At 39.4% G+C, this 23,911-nt stretch overlaps 1 protein-coding gene across 2 annotated transcripts in view; it reads right to left on the bottom strand.

Moving 5' to 3' along the window:
• Positions 1-333: 333 nt before the first annotated feature.
• niban1a (niban apoptosis regulator 1a) overlaps positions 334-23,911 on the bottom strand; it is a 69,643-nt gene continuing 46,065 nt past the window's right edge. For both annotated transcript variants that reach the window (XM_035945028.2, XM_023263421.3), the window contains 8 exons: positions 16,240-16,344; positions 11,899-12,061; positions 11,317-11,504; positions 10,199-10,345; positions 9,445-9,555; positions 9,146-9,253; positions 4,527-4,638; positions 334-3,697 (listed from right to left, as the gene is read on the bottom strand). In XM_035945028.2, coding sequence (XP_035800921.2) covers positions 2,490-3,697; positions 4,527-4,638; positions 9,146-9,253; positions 9,445-9,555; positions 10,199-10,345; positions 11,317-11,504; positions 11,899-12,061; positions 16,240-16,344 — 2,142 coding nt within the window. In that variant the 3' untranslated portion in view covers positions 334-2,489. The remainder of the gene's footprint in view (positions 3,698-4,526; positions 4,639-9,145; positions 9,254-9,444; positions 9,556-10,198; positions 10,346-11,316; positions 11,505-11,898; positions 12,062-16,239; positions 16,345-23,911) is intronic.

The raw sequence follows: 23,911 nt of genomic DNA on the forward strand, positions 1-23,911 counted from the left end.
CTGTATAAGGTTTTGCTTCTGGATTAAGATTTTATCTTTATTATATAAATGCAGTTTAATAAAGAATGTTAGCTGCCGTTATTGTCCTATCTTGGAAAATGTGCTTTAAATATGTACAAATGAAAAAGAATCTACTGTATTTCTTATGTTCTTTCCTGATGTGCCTAGCGTGTTGCTAGAATATGAAATCCAACCCAATGTGAACTAGATGGAAGGAATATTATCATAGTCAACAGAATTTATCAATAAATTTACCACAGATGTAGGATTACCTGTAGATTTCTCAGTGCAGTGGTTAAAAAAATATTGTGGATGATGAATAAATAGTCAAACCATAATACAGCATTTTCTTTATTGGTAAATAAAAGCATTTATTATTTGTGTTGTTTTCCAAACATTGAAACTAGAAGATGAAAGGTTCACACAAAAACTATTTGAGGGCATGTTTGTTCAGAGTTATTTTTATTGGTAGTATTTCCACACTCTTCCCATTAAGCAACATTAACCTGGTGGACAGTTTGGGGTCAAATGTCTCTCACCACCACCACCACCATCCCAATACTCTGTCCTACTAATCACGTCTGCAAAAGACTCTACACAAGTAACAGGCACATGGTGGAGTTGATTGGGTATTCACAGACAAGACTCTACAGCAGCTACACATTGAAAGCTGGGCTGTAAGGCACGTGGAAGTAACATGGAAGTACTGCAAGGGCACTTCGTTGAGCTGCCTCTTAATTTTTTTTATTTATTTTTTTAGCTAAAAATCCTTCAGCTGGTTCATTCTCAGATTATGGAGAACTAACGTGCCTGAAGTACAGCTTTACTAATGAATCTGACACTGATCCAGTTCATGGACCTGGTATATTAAATGTACATTATAGTGATTTCTAAACAATCACAAACCCTGATGATTTCAAAATTGATTAAAAGTTCTAGTTCAGTAACAAATTATCTTGTCATTTAGTGTAAAATTGTTATTTGCTTTGTTTCTGAGAGTGAGAGGTAATGTTTGTGTCACAATGAGCTGGAAAATGGACAATGATAGCTTAGCATAAAGACTGGACATGGGAAGACACTGTTGGCCTGCTTCAGTCTTAACTTAATAAATACTTTTACCAGTACCTCTAAAGCTCACTAATTAACATTCTGTGCCATTTGTTTAATCTTTATACAAATAAAAACTTTTAAAAACAACATTGTATGGCTTGAGAAGGAGCTATATGCTAGAACTATTTCTTGATCGTAACACCTCTACTTCCATTTGTTTGTATGTAAAAGAAGAAATTGTTTAAACTAGGGATATCCCAGTCAAATTTATTTTCCTAATCCTGTACTTGAGTGACTGTTAGTTCAGTATTTGTTTGATACAGTGAAATAAGATTTGTGTTCAACTAAATCATAGTTTTGAAAAGAAAATTATAAACTTGTCAGTTAACCAGCTTGAATTAATGCAATGGCATGAATGAAAATTTGGCTGGAGAATGTGGCTTTTAAAATCAGTTGTTGGTTTCACTACTTTTTGGAAGTTTTTGGACAAATTCTCAGTCAACTCAAGGTCATGCAGTGATGTTACAAAGTGAAGCATCTTCCCATCTTCCCTCACAATCAGTCTTTGGCCAGGTGCCAAAACTGGCTGCAGAATGCACTTTAACCAGACAGCAGGAACATTTGGCCAGCCATTAAATTACTTCAGAATTCCGAAGAGGTTATGAGCAGTGTTTGTTATCTTTACTGTTGAAGACGACAGTCGCTGAAGGCTAAAAATGAGAAACAACTGCCAGAATGATTTAGATACTTACTTAGTAGCAACAAATCTGTTGGACATCACTGGACTGAAAGTTCTGAGTTTAGACTGAAATAAGTTGCACCACTGTGCTCAGACAAATTTTCTATTTTCATTTAAATATGCAACATGATACTTGCATGGTGGGTTGTTGTAAAGCAGGTATACATAAAAGGTCTGACTGACTAGACTAATTCTCTGTTCCAACTTACAGACATGACACTGACATCCAAAGGAACATCGACCTCTCAGAGAGAAAGCAAATAATCATCTCATAATTTCCTCCTTTAAAATAGATTCATACTTAACCACAACATAGTATAATGCAATTACCAGTCATTTCTTCATTATTTATAAATCTAAATCTAGATTCTCTAAAAAAAAAAAATCGGTGCTAAAATAATTGTAATGTTGTCAGAGTGCTGAAACGATCAAACAGGATTTTATACATCTGAATATCTCATTATGTGTTATTTGTGTAAATGATATTGACTTGTATAAATAATTTATCATAATTTCTTCCATATTTGTTTAACAAAGTTCACGAAGCCTTCAGTATATCAGGAGTGTTTTTCTGTTTCTGCTCTGCTTAAGTTAAGACAGTGTAGAAGGGCATCTGAAGTGGAAGCTACTGTTGTATTCTGGTAATAATCCACAGAACAGTTGACCCACATGTCTTCGAATGCTGCCGTTACATGAAGGTTTATTCTTCCTTTGCATCTCCACTGGGGTAATGCTGCACCAGCTCCTCCACCTCGATCACTTCCACCACCAAGTCACGGATCTCCTTGATGCAGTCCTTTGGCCGGACTTCAGGACTTGAGGGTGTTTCCTCTTTGGTGGGTTCAGTAGAGGTTGGAGTGTCTGCCACCGAAGTCTCCACAGTTAAGCTGGCTTCTGGTCTGATGTCCTTTCCAACGTCAACATTGTTGCTCACAGTCTTCATCTGGGCCAGAGGTGGTGGTTCATCAGTCATGTTTTTTTCTTCAGCAGCATCATCTGAGCTCATGGGTGATTTTCTAACATTAGCCTCATCCTCCAAGACGTCAGAGGTTGTTGAGACTTCATCTGTGGACTCCAGATCTGAGGGAGGTGACTCGCTTCCTGCTGAAACATTAAGACAATTGGGGTCTGAGACAGTAGCTGGTTCTTCCTCCTCTCTGACTGACTGGAGACTGGCACATTCAGGCACTTTATCACTGGAGGGAGCCTCTAAGTTGACTTCGGAGCTCTCACACTGTGTCATTTCTTCAGTACTGGATACAGGATGAGGTTGAGGTCCCTCTGCTGAAAGGCTTACAGGTTCATTTCTTGGATCAGAAGTTTCTGTTTGTGTTGCTGCTGCTGCATCTGTTTTCATACTTTCTGCTTCTTGTAAAATATGTGTGCTCTGCATTTCCAGCACAGTGCCTATCTCAGCTTCTTCTGTTTGGGCAGAAATCGCATGCTCCTGGATCACAATCTCTGGAGTTGCTGCTGTTTTTACTGTAGCTGGGGCTTCAAGTGTTTCACTGCTGCCTGCTGCAGCCCTCACAGTGTCACCCTCAATTTTGGGAGCTGGTAACTCAGCCTCTTGACTGCCAGCAACAGCGGCAGTGGCATCATTTTGTTCAGCTTTACCCAGAGGTGTCTCGAATCCTGTCATATCCATTGAGTCTTTGCTCTGCAGAACATCATTTTCTTTTTCCTGTAGTTCTTCTTTTAGAGGACTGGAGGATAGACCATTGACCACAAGAGGAGATGGAGGCTGGGGCTCGCAGGAAGTTTTAGCTGGGGAGGCCAGTACCATGGAGGGGCTTCCAGGAGTGGACAGTGAAGGGGAGAAGAGGCTGGAATGACTGGACTGACTGACCAAGTCTCTGCTGTCTGTAAACAGGTTGTACTTCTTCAGGGTCGCCGCCTCCTTCACCACTGCAGGATGGAAAGAAAACATCAAAGAATTTTAGGTGACTTTCAGTCCCTGTGAAAGGAGAATGATTGTGCTGCTTAGGTCTTATCATATATCCATAGTGTCACTGTTTTCAGCAGCTACACACTAATATTCTGGTATTTATTTGTTATTATTATTATTATTATTATTATTATTATTATTATTATTATTATTATTATTATTATTATTATTATTATTATTATTATTATTATTATTATTATTATTATTATTATTATTATTATTATCATTATTATTATATTTATGCATATTTGTTGTGTAGTTATCATTATATTTTACTTATTTTATATGTTCTGGAAGCATATTACAAAGATGATATATGTTACAAAGCTTAAACAAAGCTTAAATGACCAGCCTTTTTAGGAATAGTGTGCTATGACTTTTGGTGCTGCTATCTGCTACCATATTTTGTATGATTTTTTAAATGATTTTCTATTCTGAATGGTGGCCTATAAGATATTTCAACAAGCTGAAAAATGATAAAAAAATTGCTAAATGTATTAAAACTGCAACACTGAGTCTTGGTTGAGCCCTCTGTCTATAGGCCACTGCTTCAGATATCCAAAACTGGTGGTAATGGCATCCCAATGTTGTGAGACTTGTGGGGGCGGGGTCAAATGAGCTTTCACAAATACAACTTGTGAATGATCCATTCAGATTCAATAAAATTTTGAATTCTTTGCATCTTTGGCGTAGGTGACAGTTTGTGGCCATCTTGATGAGCATGCTCTGCTTAATCTAATGTTGTTTTCTTAGCTTTCAGCATTCACATTACTGATACTGTCTTTGTACCTTTGGTGACCTCCTTGTCCAGGATACACAGAAGGATGCTTTCATAAATGTTCTCAACATGGATGAAGCTGGAGTGGTCAGCATAGATGGTGTGTTCAAGACCCTGAAGCCCCTGCACAGAGAGAGACACAAGGGTCAAGTTTTGGTGTGTGTCTATCAGGATGAATTTAGGTCAAGTATGTCACGTTTTACACCTTTGGACTAAGGACAGCTAACCAGTTCTCCAAAGGTTACCATTCTGACCACCCTCAGAAATAGCCCTGTGTCCACAAGATGCAATCCAGGACATGACCCATGGGGGCAAGAGGAGGATGTCAGCAGCAGCTTTGGATCACCACACCAACAGAGGAAAGTTGTAAAGAGAAACTTGTCAGGCTGGAATACATCTAGAATGTTGCTCATACTGCTGCCATTTTTTCTCCTGTCATCTCAACAACTTTCTCACTATGGTTTCTGTTCACAAGTATGTGAGCAGTAACACTTGCACCACAACCACTGTCAATGTAACCAGCATGTGATATTCATAAAAAATATTGAGCTACCAACAGTAAGTATCACAGAACTTCAGGAATTGCAGGAGCCAAAAAATAGTAACTATAGCGATATACTACCCACTGGCCTGTTGCATAGAGTGAGCGTTGTGCTGAGGTTTACAACCTAATGGGATTCAGAGCTTACATTCAGTAAAAAAAAAACAACAACAAATAAATACAAATGTGTGCATATATATATTTAAAAATTAAGTTGGACTTGGGTCTTTCAATTACACTTTTCTTCTATCCAAACTGTGTAGTTAATCTGAAATCAGATGATGTATAAATCCTGTCCACTGAACTGTGTTTGTTGGATCATTGTCATGGTTTCAGTTCTTTCATTATTGTTTTTATCTGTCTTTTTATTGCTTTATCTCTCCCCCCTTAAAGTCAGGCAAGTCCCTTTGCATGGGTGACCTCTAGTAATTTTCATGATCTTGAGTTTCTTGTAGAGCATCAATAGAAGCTAAACTCAACTCCTGATACAACCATATCACTGGATCATTTGAATGGGAATATTGCAATTTTTCTGGCTGTATTCTGTTTCTCAATGGAAAAAGAATATAGTTTTACTCCCATGTGACTTCTTCTGTTTCATTATTTTCCATATTTTGTTGAGACTGTATTGTTTAGGCCTACCAGATTCATTTGAAGCTCTTTTCCATTCACTGGGGTATTCCCATCACAGGTAGACATATCGTGTAAATTGTATTTCTCTCTGGAGCGTCAACAGTTGAGTGTTGTTTTCTGGCAGGGCTTTCTTGACAGTGACCTCTGGATCACTAGCAGTTAAATCATTAGATACTGTAATATTACCACATGAGAGGCATTCAGTTGAACTTCACTGTAATATCTTTTGAACAGTTAAACAGTTAAACCAGATCTGTTTCAGTTTTGTTTAAAATATTGTGATAAATTTAATGGTTTCTTTGGTAGCCTGATCTTTGAATGAAAATGTACCCTCGAGTGAATTGTTGTGTCTTTGGCTTGCGTGTTGGTTTTGGCGAAGCAGCTTTTCCTCAGTTGGTCAGAAGAAGTCACATACAGACATACACAATACAGAATTTCCCTCTGCGGATTAGTAAAGTCTGTCTAAGTCTAACATGGGAGTAGAACGTTGCTGTGGACAGTTCATACAGGACCATTGGATACCTCTTGGGCTTAATGGCAGAGATCTCTTGCTTGCTTCACCACCAAATGAATGTGTGACTCCCACTTTCTGAATCAAATTCTGGGCTTCTTGAATCTTTGCCTTAGAAGTAAGGCTTATGTTTACCTCTAATAGTGCGTACTAAAACACTATCTTCTGCTTCCAGTTCAGAAGCTGTTTCATCAAGCCTTGTAAAGCCATGTCAAATCTAACCTTATTTTTATTGGCTATCTTCTTCTAGCTGTGACTTCAAACTCTGCTCATTCTGTGAATGTGACTTACAGCTATCATCTTTGAAAAGTAATCCAAACCTTACAACAACTAAACATTAATTCATATGGTGTGAATCTAGTTACATAATTTCTCATAGAGTTAGTAAAATGATCTTTAAGAAAGAGTCTATGGGGTTACTGTAATCATACTCAATGGACAAAAAGTGCACACAAATAAGCATGAGAAATTTGGTGGAGTCTATGTTGATTCCTCCAAATGCACCTGCTACATGCAGTATTTTTACCCTTCTCTCCACATCAGCCTTCAACCTTGGTCAGTAGGGCCTGGCTCTTCTGGATCAAGAATACATTCAGTTCCTGAGTGGTGTATTTCATTATGGAGAGTCTGTATGGTGAAACTTTTATATAAAGAGATAAAGGTCTTTTGTTGTGAAATGTAGGCTTTTATGTTGTCATCTATTGTCCTGATTGCCAGAGGCAGTGTCATTCAGATGGAAAGTATTTTCAGCATTTTAGTTAGTAGCACGTTTGAGATAAATTATCTGGCTTACCTCTGGCAAGTGCCCTGGCTTCCCAGAGGCAAGTAAGAGCACTTTTTTCAAAAATAGAGCCCTTTCCCAAGAGAGCCATAAACCATGTGAACTTGTTTGAGCTTGAAGCAGCAAAAGAAGATGGGTATGTACTGACTTGATGTACCCTGATACAGCAAAAGGAATTAGCCCAACTGTTGAAATGTTGTCCCTCTATTTGGAGGAGAAATGGATGGTGTTTGGCTTGAAATGTAGGGAGTTTTCTCTGAGTTCATAAGAAGTGAAGCAAAGGCAAGGAATGGCCTGAGCTTTTATGTATCTAGTTGCACAACCACAGGCATGAAAATGGAGAGGTCTGGAAACCGGATTCGTAAAAACTTTGCATCTGTTCCCAGTTTTGAGGTAGGCTATGATTGCCCTCAGGCTAGGGTCAGTTGCTGTACAGAAATGTAAGGAACAACTGGCATGCCACCACCTTGATTTTCATTCATAAAATTGTCTGGCGAGGCAGTTGCATAAATAGCTGATGAGTGCACAATGCTAAAGGCATCTTCCTCTTCTATGTTTCCATCTAAAGCACATAAAGTGCTTTTCAAAGATAGCCTGCACTATGTCTGGATTCACATCTGTTCTTGATTGTTAAATGTGTTTGAGTAAACTGCTGTATGAGTTGTTTTCCTCATGAGCGGGGAGAGAAATGCTGCCAGTGATAACTCATGGCATCCATCTTAGCTTTAGACAGAGTATGCCAGGGGTTACTGTCAGTTAAAAAGGTAATCAGGTTTCCACAAAGACATTCTCTAAATTCCTCTGTTATGGCCCACTTTTATGCAGTCATTCTAATTGGTTCATCCTTATCTTGATATAGAGCAGTGCTTTTAACTATGTGATTGTTCTCTGTACGTCTGATTAAGTTTACTAGGGCTTAGAGTTAGACATGTCTTTGGTCTATGCTTACAAGCCTATGAGTTCTGGCCACTGTATGAATAGGCAGGTTTAGGATAAGAAGAAATGTTAATTGAGTGTTGGAGGGAAATAGTAGCTTGGATGGGCTCTGCAGTCTGATATTTTTTTATGTGTCACTGCTTTCACTGTTATCTTCAGTGGGCTTAGTCTTCAAAATCTTTGTCATTTCACTGCACACCTTTGAATCCATTCAGTTAACATTTTCCCCTACCTTTTTTGTGTGGCATCTGTCAGGGCTTATACACAATAAGTTACATCAGAGTTATCAGCAGATGGATGGAGATAAGGTAACAAAATGCCCTAAAGCCTGCAATGCTATTTCTGAGTTATAGTCCACTATCTGGGTTTTCTCTAAAGTGGAAGAGGGGTATTGCTTTAAAAGATCAAAAACCTCCTCATCTTTCTCCAGTCCTCCTTCCCCACTTGCTATAACAATATATGAGACTTTAACTTTAACACCTAGTTTGTCAACTCTCCCTCATAGTAAAACAGCAATGTTACTTTGAAGAATTATTTGCGCAGTGACAAAATACTTCTCTCCTGTTATGCAATAATTCAAGGTTTCTGACTGGCTCACCAATTTATACTGTAACCAGTGTGTGATGCTAATATAAGATGCCAAGAATCAAGATAACAGTAGTGAATTACACAGCCACAGAGCTGTTGCAAATGTAAAAAGTTGGATTGCTTTGGGTTACACGCAGGCTACAGGGCTCAGTTCCTTACAGGCTGGGCTCACCTTCCACTAAGTGGAACATTCTTGAATCTTCTGTGAGTCTCCAAAAGGTCTGGAGGAAACTCTAGTGTTTCTCTTTATATCTCCTGTCATTTGGATTGAAAACCCTGACCAGCAAAAAAGGCATGTGATAGGGCAAAGAACCTGTTTATGATGAAATGAAGTAGACATCAACAACTGGCTGTCGTAAAACAAACAATTCTTTTACACCGCTTATTATTTTTAACCTTGTTAATTTCACCATGACCTTTTTAACTGAATTTCATGTTTTATTATTCTCTCATTTGACCACATTATATTATTATATCAGTTCTCACAAGTTCTATTTTTTATATATCTGTTTATCTACACTTATGTGTACATTGTAGTGAATAGTCCACTGGCAGTTTAACGGACTAAGGAATTCATTATGTCAGTGTTGGTCCTCACAGTAATATAGGTACAAATGTGCATGTAAAAAAAGGCCCTTACAGTTTTGCAGGTAGGAGCCAGGTTCTTCTTGATGAAGGGCAGAGTGGTGGAAACCAGAGCCTCTTGAAAGATCCTCTTCCTTACTGTACTGCTGTCATAGTCATATTGCTGCAGTACGACAAAAGGTAAAAGGTGAGTGCATCTGGACCTGTATTTTTGTTGAAATGGACATTTTTCTTCTTAGTTATAAACTTTTGAGCTGTATGTCACTAAAGTCTGGAGGTATTAAGAGCTCATTACATTGCTCATTATTTATTTCTGTAATTTCACCGATTCTGTGTCATAAATGACAAACTGACCTTGAGCACTCTGTGTTTGGCCTTTTCAATGGCAGAGCCAGCATTGTCTGGGTTATCCTCAATTGCCTTGTAGAGTAGCTGCTCAAATGTATAAGCTGCATTCTCAGTTAGCTAAAACAAGACACAAAGGATGAGATCAGAATACACACAGAAAAAACGCACAGTGCGAACACCTGAAATGTCTAACAGCAGGCAACATCTCATCTATGTTAGGGTATATAACATATATTTGGACCAACAAAAACACACTAACTGAAATTATAAGTCCCTGTTCATTAAAAATGTGCATGGACTTCAGATTCTGTCCCCCATCACTTCCATTAAAATTGCAGGAATAATTACAGTGAGCAAAACCTGTTTCAATGTTCAAATAAGAATCTGAGTATTGTCTCCATAAAACAACAGACACAAGTTTCACTGGACATGTTACACAATTAATATTAATTAGTTACAACAAAATGACCGTCAGTGTCATGTAAAAATGCCAACTTGCTAATGTTTCGTGCAAGTTCTCGATATTGTTCTTTAGTCATAAATAAAAGTCCACCTGTTTTAATCAAACATGTAGTCTTTTGAATTGTTTCAGGTAAAACCCTACCTTAGTAACAGGGATAAAAGAGCGTGCAAATTATAATCACAAACAAGTCATAAATGTTGACTAATCATGGAGTCTGGACATCCCTCTGCCTTCTCGGTCTTAAATTTAGGGGGGAAGTAAATGAAACAATTAATATGTGAATGATAGCAGCTTTACCTGCTGCAGGTCAATCTGAGCACTGTGGATCACTCCTGTGATGCTAGAGAAGCCAAATCTCTCCCGCAGGTGCTGTAATTTAACCTGCAGGGAGCCAATCTCCTGGTAGCAGCTTAGCAGATTTGGTCTTGCCATGTTGGCCAGAGCCTGAAAGACAAGAAAAGTGAGGAGGGTTGGGGTGGGGTTGCAGGCATTAGGGTGGGGTGGGTGGCAGGTGTGGGTGGTGGTGATGGGATCATTTAGATACAGCTCCAGGTAACTCTTTATTTGGAAGTAATTTGTGGCACAATTTCTGAACTATGGACTGTCATATCTAAGAGAGCTATAGACAGGTACCTACAAATACTGAATTCTTTGTGTACAGTTGTGGTGCTACACTGGACACTGTTTTAGCAATCTGGCTGTGGCTGCTATCAGTTGCACACACAGTATATCACTGTGCAAGGCAAGGCAAGGCAACTTTACTTGTATAGCACATTTCATACACGAGGGCAACTCAATGTGCATTACATTAAAACATTAAAAGCATCGGAATCACTCAGACAAGCATAAAAGAGCACAGTGAAAATGACAAATATAATAAAGCATAAAAAGAAAAGGAAAATTAGAAATATTATTTAAAAAAACAAATTACAATTTGCATTTAAAACAAGTTAAAATAAGCTATAATATGAAAGCAGTGGCAAACAGAAAAGTTTTGAGCTTTGCTCAGCTGAATCTAGTGCAATATTATCAAAATAACATGAATCAAATTAGGTTGTTTTCACTATAGACAGCTGGTGACAATACACAATAACACAAAAGGTTGTCTGATATACAAAATACAGCGAAGGTGGAAGAGTATTACTGGCAGATGAATTACGTGGATTGACCTCTACTTAATGTACTTAATATCCTTTTTTTGGGAAGTGCTTCCAGAGATTCAGTTTTCTGACTAATTTGACCAGCAACGACTGAGCAATCAGGGCCAAAAGAATAGATTCATTTTGTTTGGTTAACTACACCAAAAAAGATAAGTGATGCAAAAAATAACTTTCTCCTTCCACTAGAGAGCTGGCTTGTAACAGGTTTGGTCCTTTACAGCAGACAAATACGAAAGAGAAAACACACAAACATACTTTTTTTAGTTGCTCATTCTGTCCTCCCAGCAGAACGTCCTGACACACCTGGTCCATCATTTTCTCACTCAGTTGTCGTCCCTCGTGGAAACCAGAGCTGATCGGTTTCATCAGTTCCTCCAGGACAGAGCCCAGATGCGGCTGGACAGATTCAGAGCACAGTTTCTCTGCCGGCTCTAATACTTTGGCTGGAGAAAGAAATGAGATGTCAGAGCACAACCTGAACCTCTCACCTCTTCTTCCATACCACAGACATTTACCTGAATGATATTGCACAGTCATGTCAGCTCCCTGATTTTCATCACCTCCCATCTACAGGTAGCTTCATTCATTTATCAGAGATGAATGCATTTATCTTGTATTTGACAGGCCTGCATATAATATGCAGGCCTGACACTGAATGTGCTGAGGGCTGCACAGTGGCTTGGTGACCTGTCCAGGGTGTCCCCTGCCTTTACCCTAAGTCAGCTGGGATAGACTCCAGCACCCCGCGGCGCTATTGAGGATTAAGTGGTGTATAGATAATGGATGAATGGATGGATGTGCTGAGACACAAAGTTAACAGGAGAATTAAAATGACACCTTGGATTTTTGCCTCAAGCTGCTGTCTGGAATTGAGGATCTGGTCCATGTCAGAGTGGATCAGCACCTCTTGCTGCCGAACTGCTGTCCGACATTCCTCCTTCAGTGCTGACAGTCCCTCCAACAGATGCTCCTGAACCAGAATGTACGCTGCTTCCACCGTCTGAAAAAAGCCAGCAAATTAGTGAAAAACAAGTCTATAAAATTGTGTAGAAAATAGAATCTTCTCGGCTCTTTTTGTTTTTTTCTGACAGTTTTAACAGTGGTTTTCAGGTTCACAGCTACAACAAATATATCCAATGCAGGAAATGCCTTACAGAATAATGAATCATGTATTATTTCAAATTGATGTGATAATTTGGCAGCCACAGTAAACTCTCACAATCCTGTACTAGAATTGAAAGTAATTATAATAGAAGTCAAGCAGCCTGTCTGCCAGTCTATCCTGCAACTACAACAGAGAGATAACTGACATCACAGTGTCAATGTAAAAAAAAAAAAAAAAAAAAAAAAAAAAAAAAAGAGTACCCCCTTCATGACAAGCAGCTCTTGTTCTGCTAATCTTTAGATGGGAATTAGAAAGCAAAAATGTCCCTATACAAATATATGCACAAAGCATAACACAAGGACAGTAAGTACTTTATTTCTAGTACCTGGATCTATCATTGTGGCATATAAATACTGGGACAGATGAACTACTGGGTTTAGAGACAAACATTCAGCATTTTTCATGATTTCCTTTGCGTGCTGTTCCCTCTTAGATAATAGTACTATTAGACTTCAGAGTTAAACAAAATCTATTTGTTTACCTTGATAGACACCTTATGAATATTCATCACTTCCTAGCGACTTACTATGTCTGGCCTTATATCCATTTTTCAGATATTTCTGCATGTAGAAACAAGACATTTTCTTATCTGGGAGAATCAAAGTGTTAAACGCAGAAGATATAGATTGTATTTTAAATGGTTAGCAGACATACAGGCAAGAGACTTCTTAATCCTGCACATGAAATCCATCTCTTCATTTACTTTTTGCGTATCCTTTATACTGTATTAACTCTGATTACTGGGAAATGGATTGCAAGTTGGTCGTTTTATGACATTGTACCTGTAAATGAATAAACAGACCTGAACTCCTACTGAATGTGTTCTATTGTTTAGCCACTCTGATGGTCATGCATGGCCGTCTCCAAGCACAGAACAGTTTTCAAAACTTCCAGAGTCCCCTCAACATCTCAAGAAATACCCACTTTATGGCAAACACCTCAACAACAAAGAGGCCTTGTTTTTACTGGCGAGTGACAAATGTCATAGCAACGCCGCTATGCTATGACATACTGTATACCGTTCTGCAAGCTCAGCACTATGATGCTTACCAGCATAGCCAGTAGAAATGAGACATCTTCAGCTGTAAGTGCAGTGCAGACTGCGTTATGACTGAAAGGGCCGTCACATTCATGTTACTGAAACGCACCGTTTTATATTCAGTTTCAGAGCATCCTAAATATATAGTTCTTCACCAACATTTGACATGGGTATGCATATTAATTTCCCAGTAAAGCTGTTCTCACATACATATTTATCTGTTTCTGTTGTCAGACAATGAAACAAGTTTGAAGTAGTCACTGAAAGGCACCCCATTAAGACTACATGTTAGACAGCAGTCACTTCATAGTCATTTCCCAAACTGCTGCGCGACAACTGATTTTAGAATTGCAAAGCTGTCCAACACACAATAATAATAACAGCTGTACTTTCAATCCAGCAATATTTCCTTGTCAAATGACTGCTCAGAGAGAAAGCAGAAGCTCCAGAAAGTCCTGGTCTCATTCAGTTTCACATACAGTATATGTGTCAGGTGCTTTGCACTGACACACATACACAGAAAGAGAATTCTTCACAAACAGCAACAAATTAGCTGTTTTCAGAGCTACTGGTGCTGAAACAAGCAGTTTAAACAGGGCTAAAACCAGAGTGAATTATCTTTGTAGTATTTTTTTCCAACCAAATTTTACTCAACTTGCAAAATTCAGCATAACACAATACAGTGCACCAATAATATTGTTACAGATTCATGTTTTTGCCTCTTTTTTTTTCCTCCCCTGAACAGCAATTGCCCCTCCGTCCCCCTTCTCCCTCCCCGCAACCATTCTCTAGCTAGCCACAGGAACATGAAAATGAATAAAATAAATAACAATTAATTATTATTATATTTAATATTAATACTACTACTACTATTACTACTACTACTACTACTACTACTACTACTAATAATAATAATAATAATAATAATAATAATAATAATAATAATAATAATAATAATAATAATAATAATAATTATTATTATTATTATTATTATTATTATTATTATTATTATTATTATTATTATTATTATTGTTATTGTTATTGTTATTGTTATTATTATTATTATTATTATCCGAAAAATGAAGTCCAGTTTCCGTCTCCTGAAGTACTTGGGATTACTGTGAATTTACACAGACATATCTCCTGGTAACAGCTGCTCAAAACTGCAGTCTGCAACGCTAGTCCTGATGGGTTTCAGAGTAAAAGTTAGTATGTACACCCTGCCACTGAAAGATGTCTGTGTAGTTTCTCATTCATCCAGGTCATGGTTATCCAAAGTTGTTTAAATCAATCCAACTGGACTTTAAGAAAGTTCCTTGAAAGGAACTCAAAGGAAAGGAATTCAAGGAACTTTCTTAAAGTCCAGTTGGATTGGTTTAAACAACTTTGGACTGCCACTGAAACAAAACACATTTAAGAAATCAGCGACAAGAAGGATCAAAACAAGAGAAAAAAGAAGATGTCAATCAGCAGTTATTATTATTATTATTATTATTATTATTATTATTATTATTATTATTATTAATAATAATAATAATAATAATAATAATAATAATAATAATAATAATAATAATAATAATAATAATAATAATAATAATATTATTATTATTATTATTATTATTATTATTATTATTATTATTATTATACCGCCTCTTGCTATAACAATCTGCATAGTCAACCAACACACAATCTAGAACTTGTCTACATCTATCGGTCTTAATTCCGGCATCCTAGTCTAATGAAATGTACTGCAATGTTCTGAAATGGGAGATGAGAGGTTGCCAGTGTTCGTAAAATTTTTCAGTTGAGCCACAGACAGCAAATTTAATTTTTTCTTACTTCATAAATGACATTATGTCCTGCAGCCAAGAAGTGTTTGAGGGAGGTGATAGGTTTTCCCACAGAAGGAGAATACAACACTGAGCAATTAAAAGATCATAAATGAAAGCAATTTGGCCTTTTGACAGGTCAATAACCGCAAGTAGATGGTCAATACCAGAGGCCTGCAGAACTTGTGGAAATGTTAAGGTGTTGGATTTAGCAAAGTTACGAGTTTGGAAATACTTAAACAGATCAAATGGCTTAAATTTGAATTTGGAGCATAACTGTGGGAAACTAGCAAACCAACGTAACGCGTCGTAACATGCCAACGTAAAGGTCATCCAGGCAGGACAGACCTCGTCTGTGCCGCTAGCTAAATCTTCAGTCAGTCTTGGCTGGCCAAAAAGATTGATTGTCACAGATATGGGTAGCCAGGGGCAAAGAAGTCCAGCCGAACTGCCATCTAATTTGTCGCAAAACTTTCAGGGTAGTGACAACTATGGGATAGAGGAATGCTCTCTGGGTTTAAACGGGAGGCTGCTGCATGTCAGGGTGCTTATGAGGAATGGCAAGATGCTGCTTCTAGGTGAACTCAAAGTGCACTGTGGTGGGATGTGATCTATCCTTGGACCGAGCAGAAACAAGAGATAAGAAGGTTAAAGTCCACAGGTATTCAACATAAATTCATTATATTCACCTGTGCAGCAATTGCCAAAATTAGTAACATCTTGTATTTGTTACTTTTAGACTGAAATATTGTTATTCTTTGATATCAGGATATCAGTGTGAGAACTGACAGGAGCTTGCAAGGAAGATCATATTTCTCTCACATTGAGAACATTGCCATCAAAAATAATAGTTATCCACTGGGTTTTCAGTTTCTCAAATGCTAAAAAAAACAGGCAAAGTTGTTGTATGCACAGTCTCCCCTATCCCAGCCGCTGAAGCTTCTATCTTCTTCAGGGAAGTCACAGGTGTCTTGGTAACCTTGGTGGTGAAATCTGTTTTCGCTTAATATGAAAGAGCGCTTTTTTTGGTAAATTCTTCTCTAAATTTAATTGTAAATTTACCACCATTCAATGCAGAAGAGTTGAAAACTTACAGTGGGGATGAATACTTTTTAAAGGCACTGTACAAAGATAGAATAACTCACTGCAAACCAAACTCTCTTTTTCTCTGTCTTCTTGCCCTTAAGGCGAGGCAGCATGTCTTTCTCCAGAGAGGGCAGCAGCTGTTCCATCACCACATTGGCCATCACCTAAACACACATAGAAACAACACTGTTATTTTCATTTATTAATTTTTCCACAAAACAACTTCCTTGTGCCAAAAATGTAATAATAATTTGTGTAAGAATATAGATTTGATATGAAAGGTATCCAATTTAACATCCACATAATCTAGCATTTTTTAAACCTATGGAGGCGACCTGATAGCTGAGTGGTCAGCATGCATGCCACATGGGTTTGACTGCCATCAGCAGTGAGTTGTTTGGAACCATACCATTACTATATGTCCTACATCTATCCTCTCTCCCCATGTTTGTTGCCCTGCTACACTGCTCTGTCTGAATTACGGAAACAATGCTTAAAAAAAATATATCTTTAAAAGGCATATTTAAATAGCTGTAACCTCCTGAATCACACTGTGCTGATAAATAAGAATATAAACTCCTGAGGTTTCTGGAAAATGTTAGAATCACTCAAAACATATGTAAACAGAAGAAACAGGTCAATAAAACCACATTTTTGACTGTCTCAGTAAAAAAAAAAAAAAACCCCACAAACAACAAAACCTAAAAAACTCTACTACTATATTAATGTCAACAAAACACTGTCAGCATCAACTAACAAGGGATATACAAATGTCTATTTTCAGAAAATGCGGTTACTCAAGACAAGGAATATAACTTCTTTTACTGTAGAGGATGGCAACATTTGTACAGTGAAGACGAACGTTTCAAATCCACTCTAGAGGACAGAGGTGGGTAGTAACGAGTTACATTTACTTGAGTAACTTTTTTTTTTTTAAAATGTACTTCTGGGAGTAGTTTTACTCTGCCATACTTTTCACTTTTACTTGAGTAGATTTGTGAAGAAGAAACGCGACTCTTACTCCGTTACACTGGGCTACACTCGACTCGTTACTTTTTCATTTACCACATTCGAGCTGCTTTATTTTGCCGGAGAGATGCCCCAGTGGATCTACCACATGACTGTGTTTCACCAATCAGACAAAGCAACAATAATCACGTGACTCCGTTTCAGCAGAAGTCGACCTGCAGTCACATGACCACATACGAATTGTGGCAGCGTAGCAGCGCAAGCTCTACACACGTAGCAGAGAGGGAATGAGAAAAACGGGGGCATTTTCGACAAATTTGGTCTTGCTTCGGAGTCCGACAACATTAGCATAGAATTAGCATGGATATGTCCGTCTTCGGCTTTTGTCTTCTGTTTACTAACACGGGCGAAGTGAAGCGTGACGTCAGGCTTGGTCGGTCCGCGTGATACAGCAGGGGGTGGGGGGGATGGGGTCCGAATATTCGGATCTCTAAATTAATATTCGGATACCACCACAACCACCGAATATTGGGATAGTCGGGTCCAGCCCTAGTTGTAATGTTATTTTCTATCTATTGAGCCTGTGCCATTTGGAGGGAAGTAAAATACAGTATGTCTTGTCACTGGAAGTAGTTTGCACTGTTCAAACATACGAAATTTACCTTACTACAGGTATTTGTTTCAAAAGCTTTATGTTGTGAAAATCTGAGATTTGGAAATTTGTGATTCTTGTGCCTTGTCGTTTTGTAAAGATGTTATTTATTTTTGCTATTTTTTTTATTTTATTATTTGGAAATACCAGAATTTGCACATTACTTTACATTTTTGTCTGATCACATCATTTCTAAAAAAAAATAAATCGGACCTTACAATCAAACAGTTACTCAGTACTTGAGTAGTCTTTTCACCAAATACTTTTTTACTCTTACTTGAGTAATTTTTTTGGATGACTACTTTTTACTTCTACTTGAGTGATATCATTTTGAAGTAACGTTACTCTTTCTTGAGTACAATTTTTGGCTACTCTACCCACCTCTGCTAGAGGATCACAACAACAGCAACAATGTATACTAGAAACTAACCTACGTAGTTCCCGTAGCAAGATAGTATTTCCTTAACAAATGATTATTTATATTGTATATATTTACTGACATACTACATACAACATAGGACATATGGACAGTAATAGTAGCAGTATTTCTCTACCCCTATCTTTCAAGCATGTCGAGTCCCGTCAACAGTAGCTGTAGTCAGCGTCTTTGAGTGTTTTGTTTTTTTCTAGTGCTGTGCTCATGTTTTTTTTTTTTTTGTGTGTGTAATAAACTTTACATTAGAGAGAGGTTTGTAGTTGACACTTGGCTGGACGAACTACTGTTTGCTTTTCCTTTTAGGCTTTTCTTGTGGCAGGTTGCCATACCAGTGGGTGGAAGTATTACTTTGGCAACAAGCTATTAGCCCTATCTAGACCCTGACTACAGCCTAGAGGAAAAAAAAAACTAATTCCTGACTAAAGAGGAAACACCGAGGATGCAAGGACCTCAGATGATCACCTCCTCGGATCCACTGCAGTCTGCATGAGGTTTTTGTTGAATATACCACCACCTAGCAAGGATCATGTTCTTGATTCCTCCAGTACTTCTAACACAATCTAGCATATGCTGCTATGAGAGAAGCTACAAGACATGGGGGTACACACATTCACATCCTGATTGGATGCATAACACTGAGGCTGTCTACAGGAAGGCACAGAGGAAACTTTAATGTTTCAAGAAGTCTTGGTCCTTTCATGTGTGCAACAAAGATGTTGCAGATTTTTACCAGTCTGGTTTTGCAAGTGCAATTTTCTTTGCAGCCACCTGTTGGAGCAGCAGTATCATATACAGTACCACGAAGAAACTGAATAAACTAAGGAAAGACTGCTCAGTTATGGGGACTGCTTTGACACCCCAAGAAGTAGTTGTTGAGAGAAGGATGTTGCACAAACTACTACTCAAACTACTAAGATATTGTACAACATGTCATGTTCCATCTGCATGACCTATGAAACATACAGTAGTGTTTTCAGCTGAAGGCTTGTTTAACTCTGCTGTTGTAAGGACCGCTAAAGAAAACAATTCTGCTGACAGCAATAATGCTTGCAATAAATCCCCTCTGTGCAAAAGAGAAGAAGCATATCTTCTGAAGATTCTGAAGATCCATTGTACATTCTACTTTATCTTTAACATTCAAATTTAGTTTATCAGATATATAAACATACAGGGTTTATTTTTAAAACAGACAACTCATTTTCACTCTTTTGGTTGTGTGTCCTAGCTGCAGGGTGTGAAGTTGGTCCTCTTTGCATATAGTCTTCTTGGAAGTTCCTTATGTGGTGTCCTTACAGATGATCCTGCACTAATAGATCTGTTCTAAGATAATACAGGGGCACAAGGCATTGCACTTCCATAGCAAACTGAGCCAGATATTCTTTAGCATTATTCAGTTGCCCCAGCTTTCCGTGGACAGTTGCAGGGGGATCCTTTACTCCAAACTGTTGTGTGAGCTATTCTTTCAGGATAGTATAATTGTTATCAGTGTGTTCTGGCAGGAAGCAAACAAATGAATAGCAACTCCATGAAGGCATTCATGAAGTCTCTCAACATTCTCTGCAGCATGCCATCTGTACTTGCTTACCCGATGCTCAAAAGGCAACAAAGATAACTTCCAGTCCTCTTCGCCATCATATGTTGCAAGCTTGACTTTGGGAGCTTTTTGAGGTGGTTGTCAGTCACACCAGTTCCCCCCAGTGTCATGAGCACCATATCCTTCATGTGAAGCTATGTGTGCGGGGACAGAATGCTGAAGCCTTTAGTCATCTCTGCGCAGCTGGGTCATTTAAGGGAGCATGGAGACCTGCATTGTGTGACCTCTGTCAAATTAACCCTAAATTCACCTACAATATAGTGTATCCATTTGAATGATGGTTTGCTCTGAAGTCTCTTTGCATGGTACTGTAGGTATGGCTGTAGTTGTAGCTCTACCATCACATGCTGAAGAACTGGTGTTAAAAGCTGTTGAAATTGTTGGGTCTGATGATCCATAAGCTTTTCTGCCTGCTCCAGGCTCCAGATCCAAGCTCACTGCAGATCACAGTAATTCGTCATTTTCATTTATTACTTTCTTCTTTTTTGTATCACAGCTGTATAGTAAATTTGCAGTTACTTCACTTAGACTGCAGTAAATAGTTCTCTTTCGTAGCATTCGTTTCATGCGTCATGGTGAAAACGCATCCCTAATGATTGCATCAGAGGCTACAATAACATCATGCCAGCCCTAAACTAGTGACACTTACAACACTATCATCATCTACAATATGCTCATCTCACTTTTTGTGGAAGCTGATGACAACTGCAATACTGGTTGCTAAGCTAAACTGCAGAGTGCACAACTCAGTCATCACTCCTTATGTTACAGTTGGACACATGCACACAGGTAATAACAATACTCTTCTGTAAATACTATTAGTGCTGAAATAGTACCAAAAGCAACACTTGTGCTAACAGAGGTTGGGTTAGTAATGCCTATGGGTAACAACACGTCACAGCAGGCAGCAACCCCCCCAGTCTGCAACTGTGACCGGGAGGAAGGAGAAGTGGACAGCCTAATAGCCTCTCCTCTAGTGGAGAACAAAATCCAATTTACCACTTTCACTCACTCATCTGTTCCTCTTAGTTCCATTGCAGAGCAAATTTAAGTAGACATGTTTCACACAGAATGCAGATTGTGGGTCAGCATCCACCATTGTTATGATGCCCTCCAAAGAGAAGCAGAGACAGTATTTTCAGTATTGCAACATAAACATTGTTCACATGCCCTCTGTAATAAAAAGGTCCCAACCAGGCAGACTGCCAAATGTAGTGTCTAGAGATGCATGGTGCAGGCTCTCCAGGTGGTTCAATGTCTTGTGCTGGCAGCGATGGTGTGCATAAGGCAACAAGTGTTGCATATCTCAGCCACAGGAGGGCGGCAACAAACTAGTTTTGGGAAAATGGCCAGCCCTCTCTCTTTGCATGGAGAGAACAAGGCTTCAAGCATTTAGTCTGAGTAATTGCTGAGAACAATCTAGAAACTCTAATTCAATACTACCACATTTCAAAGACTTATATTCTTCTAGGCAACATTTCCATCTTGAGAAAGTAACAAGTTCTAAGAGTTGTGTTTTTAGATCTCCATGCCCTAAACCGTCATCTAAGGAAATACAAGATGTTGGCACATGACTCTCTGCTGCTGTACAGGGAAGCAGATGAATGGTTCCCATCAATGCTAACCGTCACATATGCAGATATATGTTTGGTTTTGCATTCATTAATGTTCATACTTGGCGCAGTTAAATAAAGTGTATGCGCATCTCCTATATCTATTACGGTAGCACGAGTAAGCCCAGAGCTACGGGAGCCGCAAGGTTAATGTTATTGACTGTCAATGCTAATGTACGTACCTGATGCCTGCTTGTGAGAATAAACATCCTCACGCCACCAAACGCCTCTCAACATCTTACAAAACGTATTACATGGTGTCAGAAGTAAAAGACCTGCTCTACATCCGAAGTGAGGAGTCAACATGGCAAAGTTTAACCCGCCTTCAAGCTTTCCCTTCGACAAGCCAAGTGAGTGGCCAGAATGGCGCCAGCGCTTCATGCGGTACAGAACGGCTACGAAGCTGGACAAAGAAGATGGCGCTGTCCAAGTGAGTTGTCTCGTGTACTCCATGGGAAACGAGTCAGAAAATATCTTTCGTTCATTTGTTTTTGGTACTGCTGCACAACAAGATGACTTTGACACAGTTTTGGGCAAATATGATGAGTATTTTGTTCCAAGAAGAAATGTGATACACGAACGTGCGTGTTTCCATCAACGTGTACAGAGGCCCGGGGAGAGAGCAGAAACTTTCATTAGGGCACTGTATGAACTGTCAGAGCACTGTGAATTTGGTGCAAGCAGGGAAGAAAATATCCGTGATCGCATTGTTGTGGGAGTGCTGGATAAAGATGTTTCTCGCAAATTGCAGCTGACCAAAGACCTCACATTAGCGCTGACAGTGAGGCAGGCTGAAGAAGTGATGGCTCAAATCAGCATTCAAGGCATTCAAGGCGGAGCAGCAGGAACATCAGGCTCAGTCCAGGAGGTAGCACAGAAGCAAGACAAACACACCAATCGTTTCCACAAGTCAAAAGGGGGAAATAAGTGGCAAGGCCAATGTGGGCGATGTGGAAAAAAGAGGCACAATGAAAATGAGACCTGCCCAGCCAAAAAGTCAACGTGCAATAAATGTGCAAAGGTTGGACATTGGGGCTTAGTGTGCAGAAGCAAAAGGTCAGTGAGAGAAGTAGTTGCAGAACCACCAGAGCAGCAGCAGTTCCAGCCATATTTCCTGGGTGCTGTAAACAAAGCAGAGTCAACAGCAGAACAATGGGTTGTTGAGTTGCAAGTGGGCTCCACACCTGTTGGTTTCAAGATTGACACTGGTGCCGATGTGACTGTCATCAGCGAGGCGACCTACCATTTGCTCACTCCAAACGCACCACTAGAGCCTGCACACATTCCACTGGAGGGGCCTGGAGGCAAGCTAAAGTGCATTGGACGGATCGAGAGCACTGTCACATACAAAGAAAAAACTCTACCCCTCACAGCCTACATCGTCAGCGGACCAACTGTGAACAGCCTTCTTAGCCGGGAGACGTCAGTGCAGTTATAATCTGGTTAGAAGAGTGGACGAAACAGTGAAAAAAGGTGCACAGACAAGCACAGGCGCATACGGCGAGCATGGGACGTTGGACACAGAGCCTGTCAAAATACAACTGAAGAGTGATGCCTAGCCATACGCCGTTTATACAGCACGTCGTGTTCCTCTTCCAATGCTGCCCAAAGTAAAGGAGGAGTTAGAGAGGATGGAGAGAAATGGCGTTATTGAGAAAGTCACACAACCAACGGAGTAGTGTGCGCCAATGGTGCCTGTGCTGAAGAAAGCGACAGGAAAAGCACGCATCTGTGTAGACTTCAAAAGACTGAATGAAGCTGTCAAGAGGGAACACTACATTTTACCTATGACTGATGAGATCACTGCAAAGCTCAGTGGTGCCACACTCTTCACCTCCCTGGATGCAGCTAGTGGATTCTTCCAGATCCCTCTCCACCCGGATAGCTGTAAGCTGACCACTTTCATCACGCTGTTCGGCAGATTTCAATTCAAGAGACTGCCATTCGGAATCACAAGCGCGCCTGAAATTTTTCAAAGGAAGATGATTGAAACGCTCCAAGGTTTGGAAGGAGTGGAAGTCTTTATGGACGACATTCTCGTGCATGGCACTACCGAAGCAGAGCACGACAGCCGGCTGGAAAAGGTGATGCAGCGCATTGAGGCTGCTGGCCTGAAACTCAACCGTGAGAAGTGCCTGTTCAAGCAGAAAGAGCTACAATTCCTTGGACACCTCATTGATCAGTCGGGAGTTCGGCCAGACCCAGGTAAAGTAGAAGCCATCCAACAGCTTCCACCACCCACAGATGTACATGACCTAAAGAGAGTCCTGGGGATGGTAAATTATCTCGGGAAGTATGTCCCCAACCTCGCAACTGTGGGAGAACCACTGTATGAACTCCTGAGACAGAAGAATATGTGGACGTGGGGTGACGCACAACAGGCTGCATTTGATCACATAAAGGGACTGCTCACAACTGCACCAATACTCGCGTTCTATGATGTCACAAAACCCACTGCAGTGTCGGC

The sequence above is a fragment of the Amphiprion ocellaris genome, chromosome 2 (genome assembly GCF_022539595.1).
Source record: "Amphiprion ocellaris isolate individual 3 ecotype Okinawa chromosome 2, ASM2253959v1, whole genome shotgun sequence".
NCBI lineage: Eukaryota > Metazoa > Chordata > Actinopteri > Pomacentridae > Amphiprion > Amphiprion ocellaris.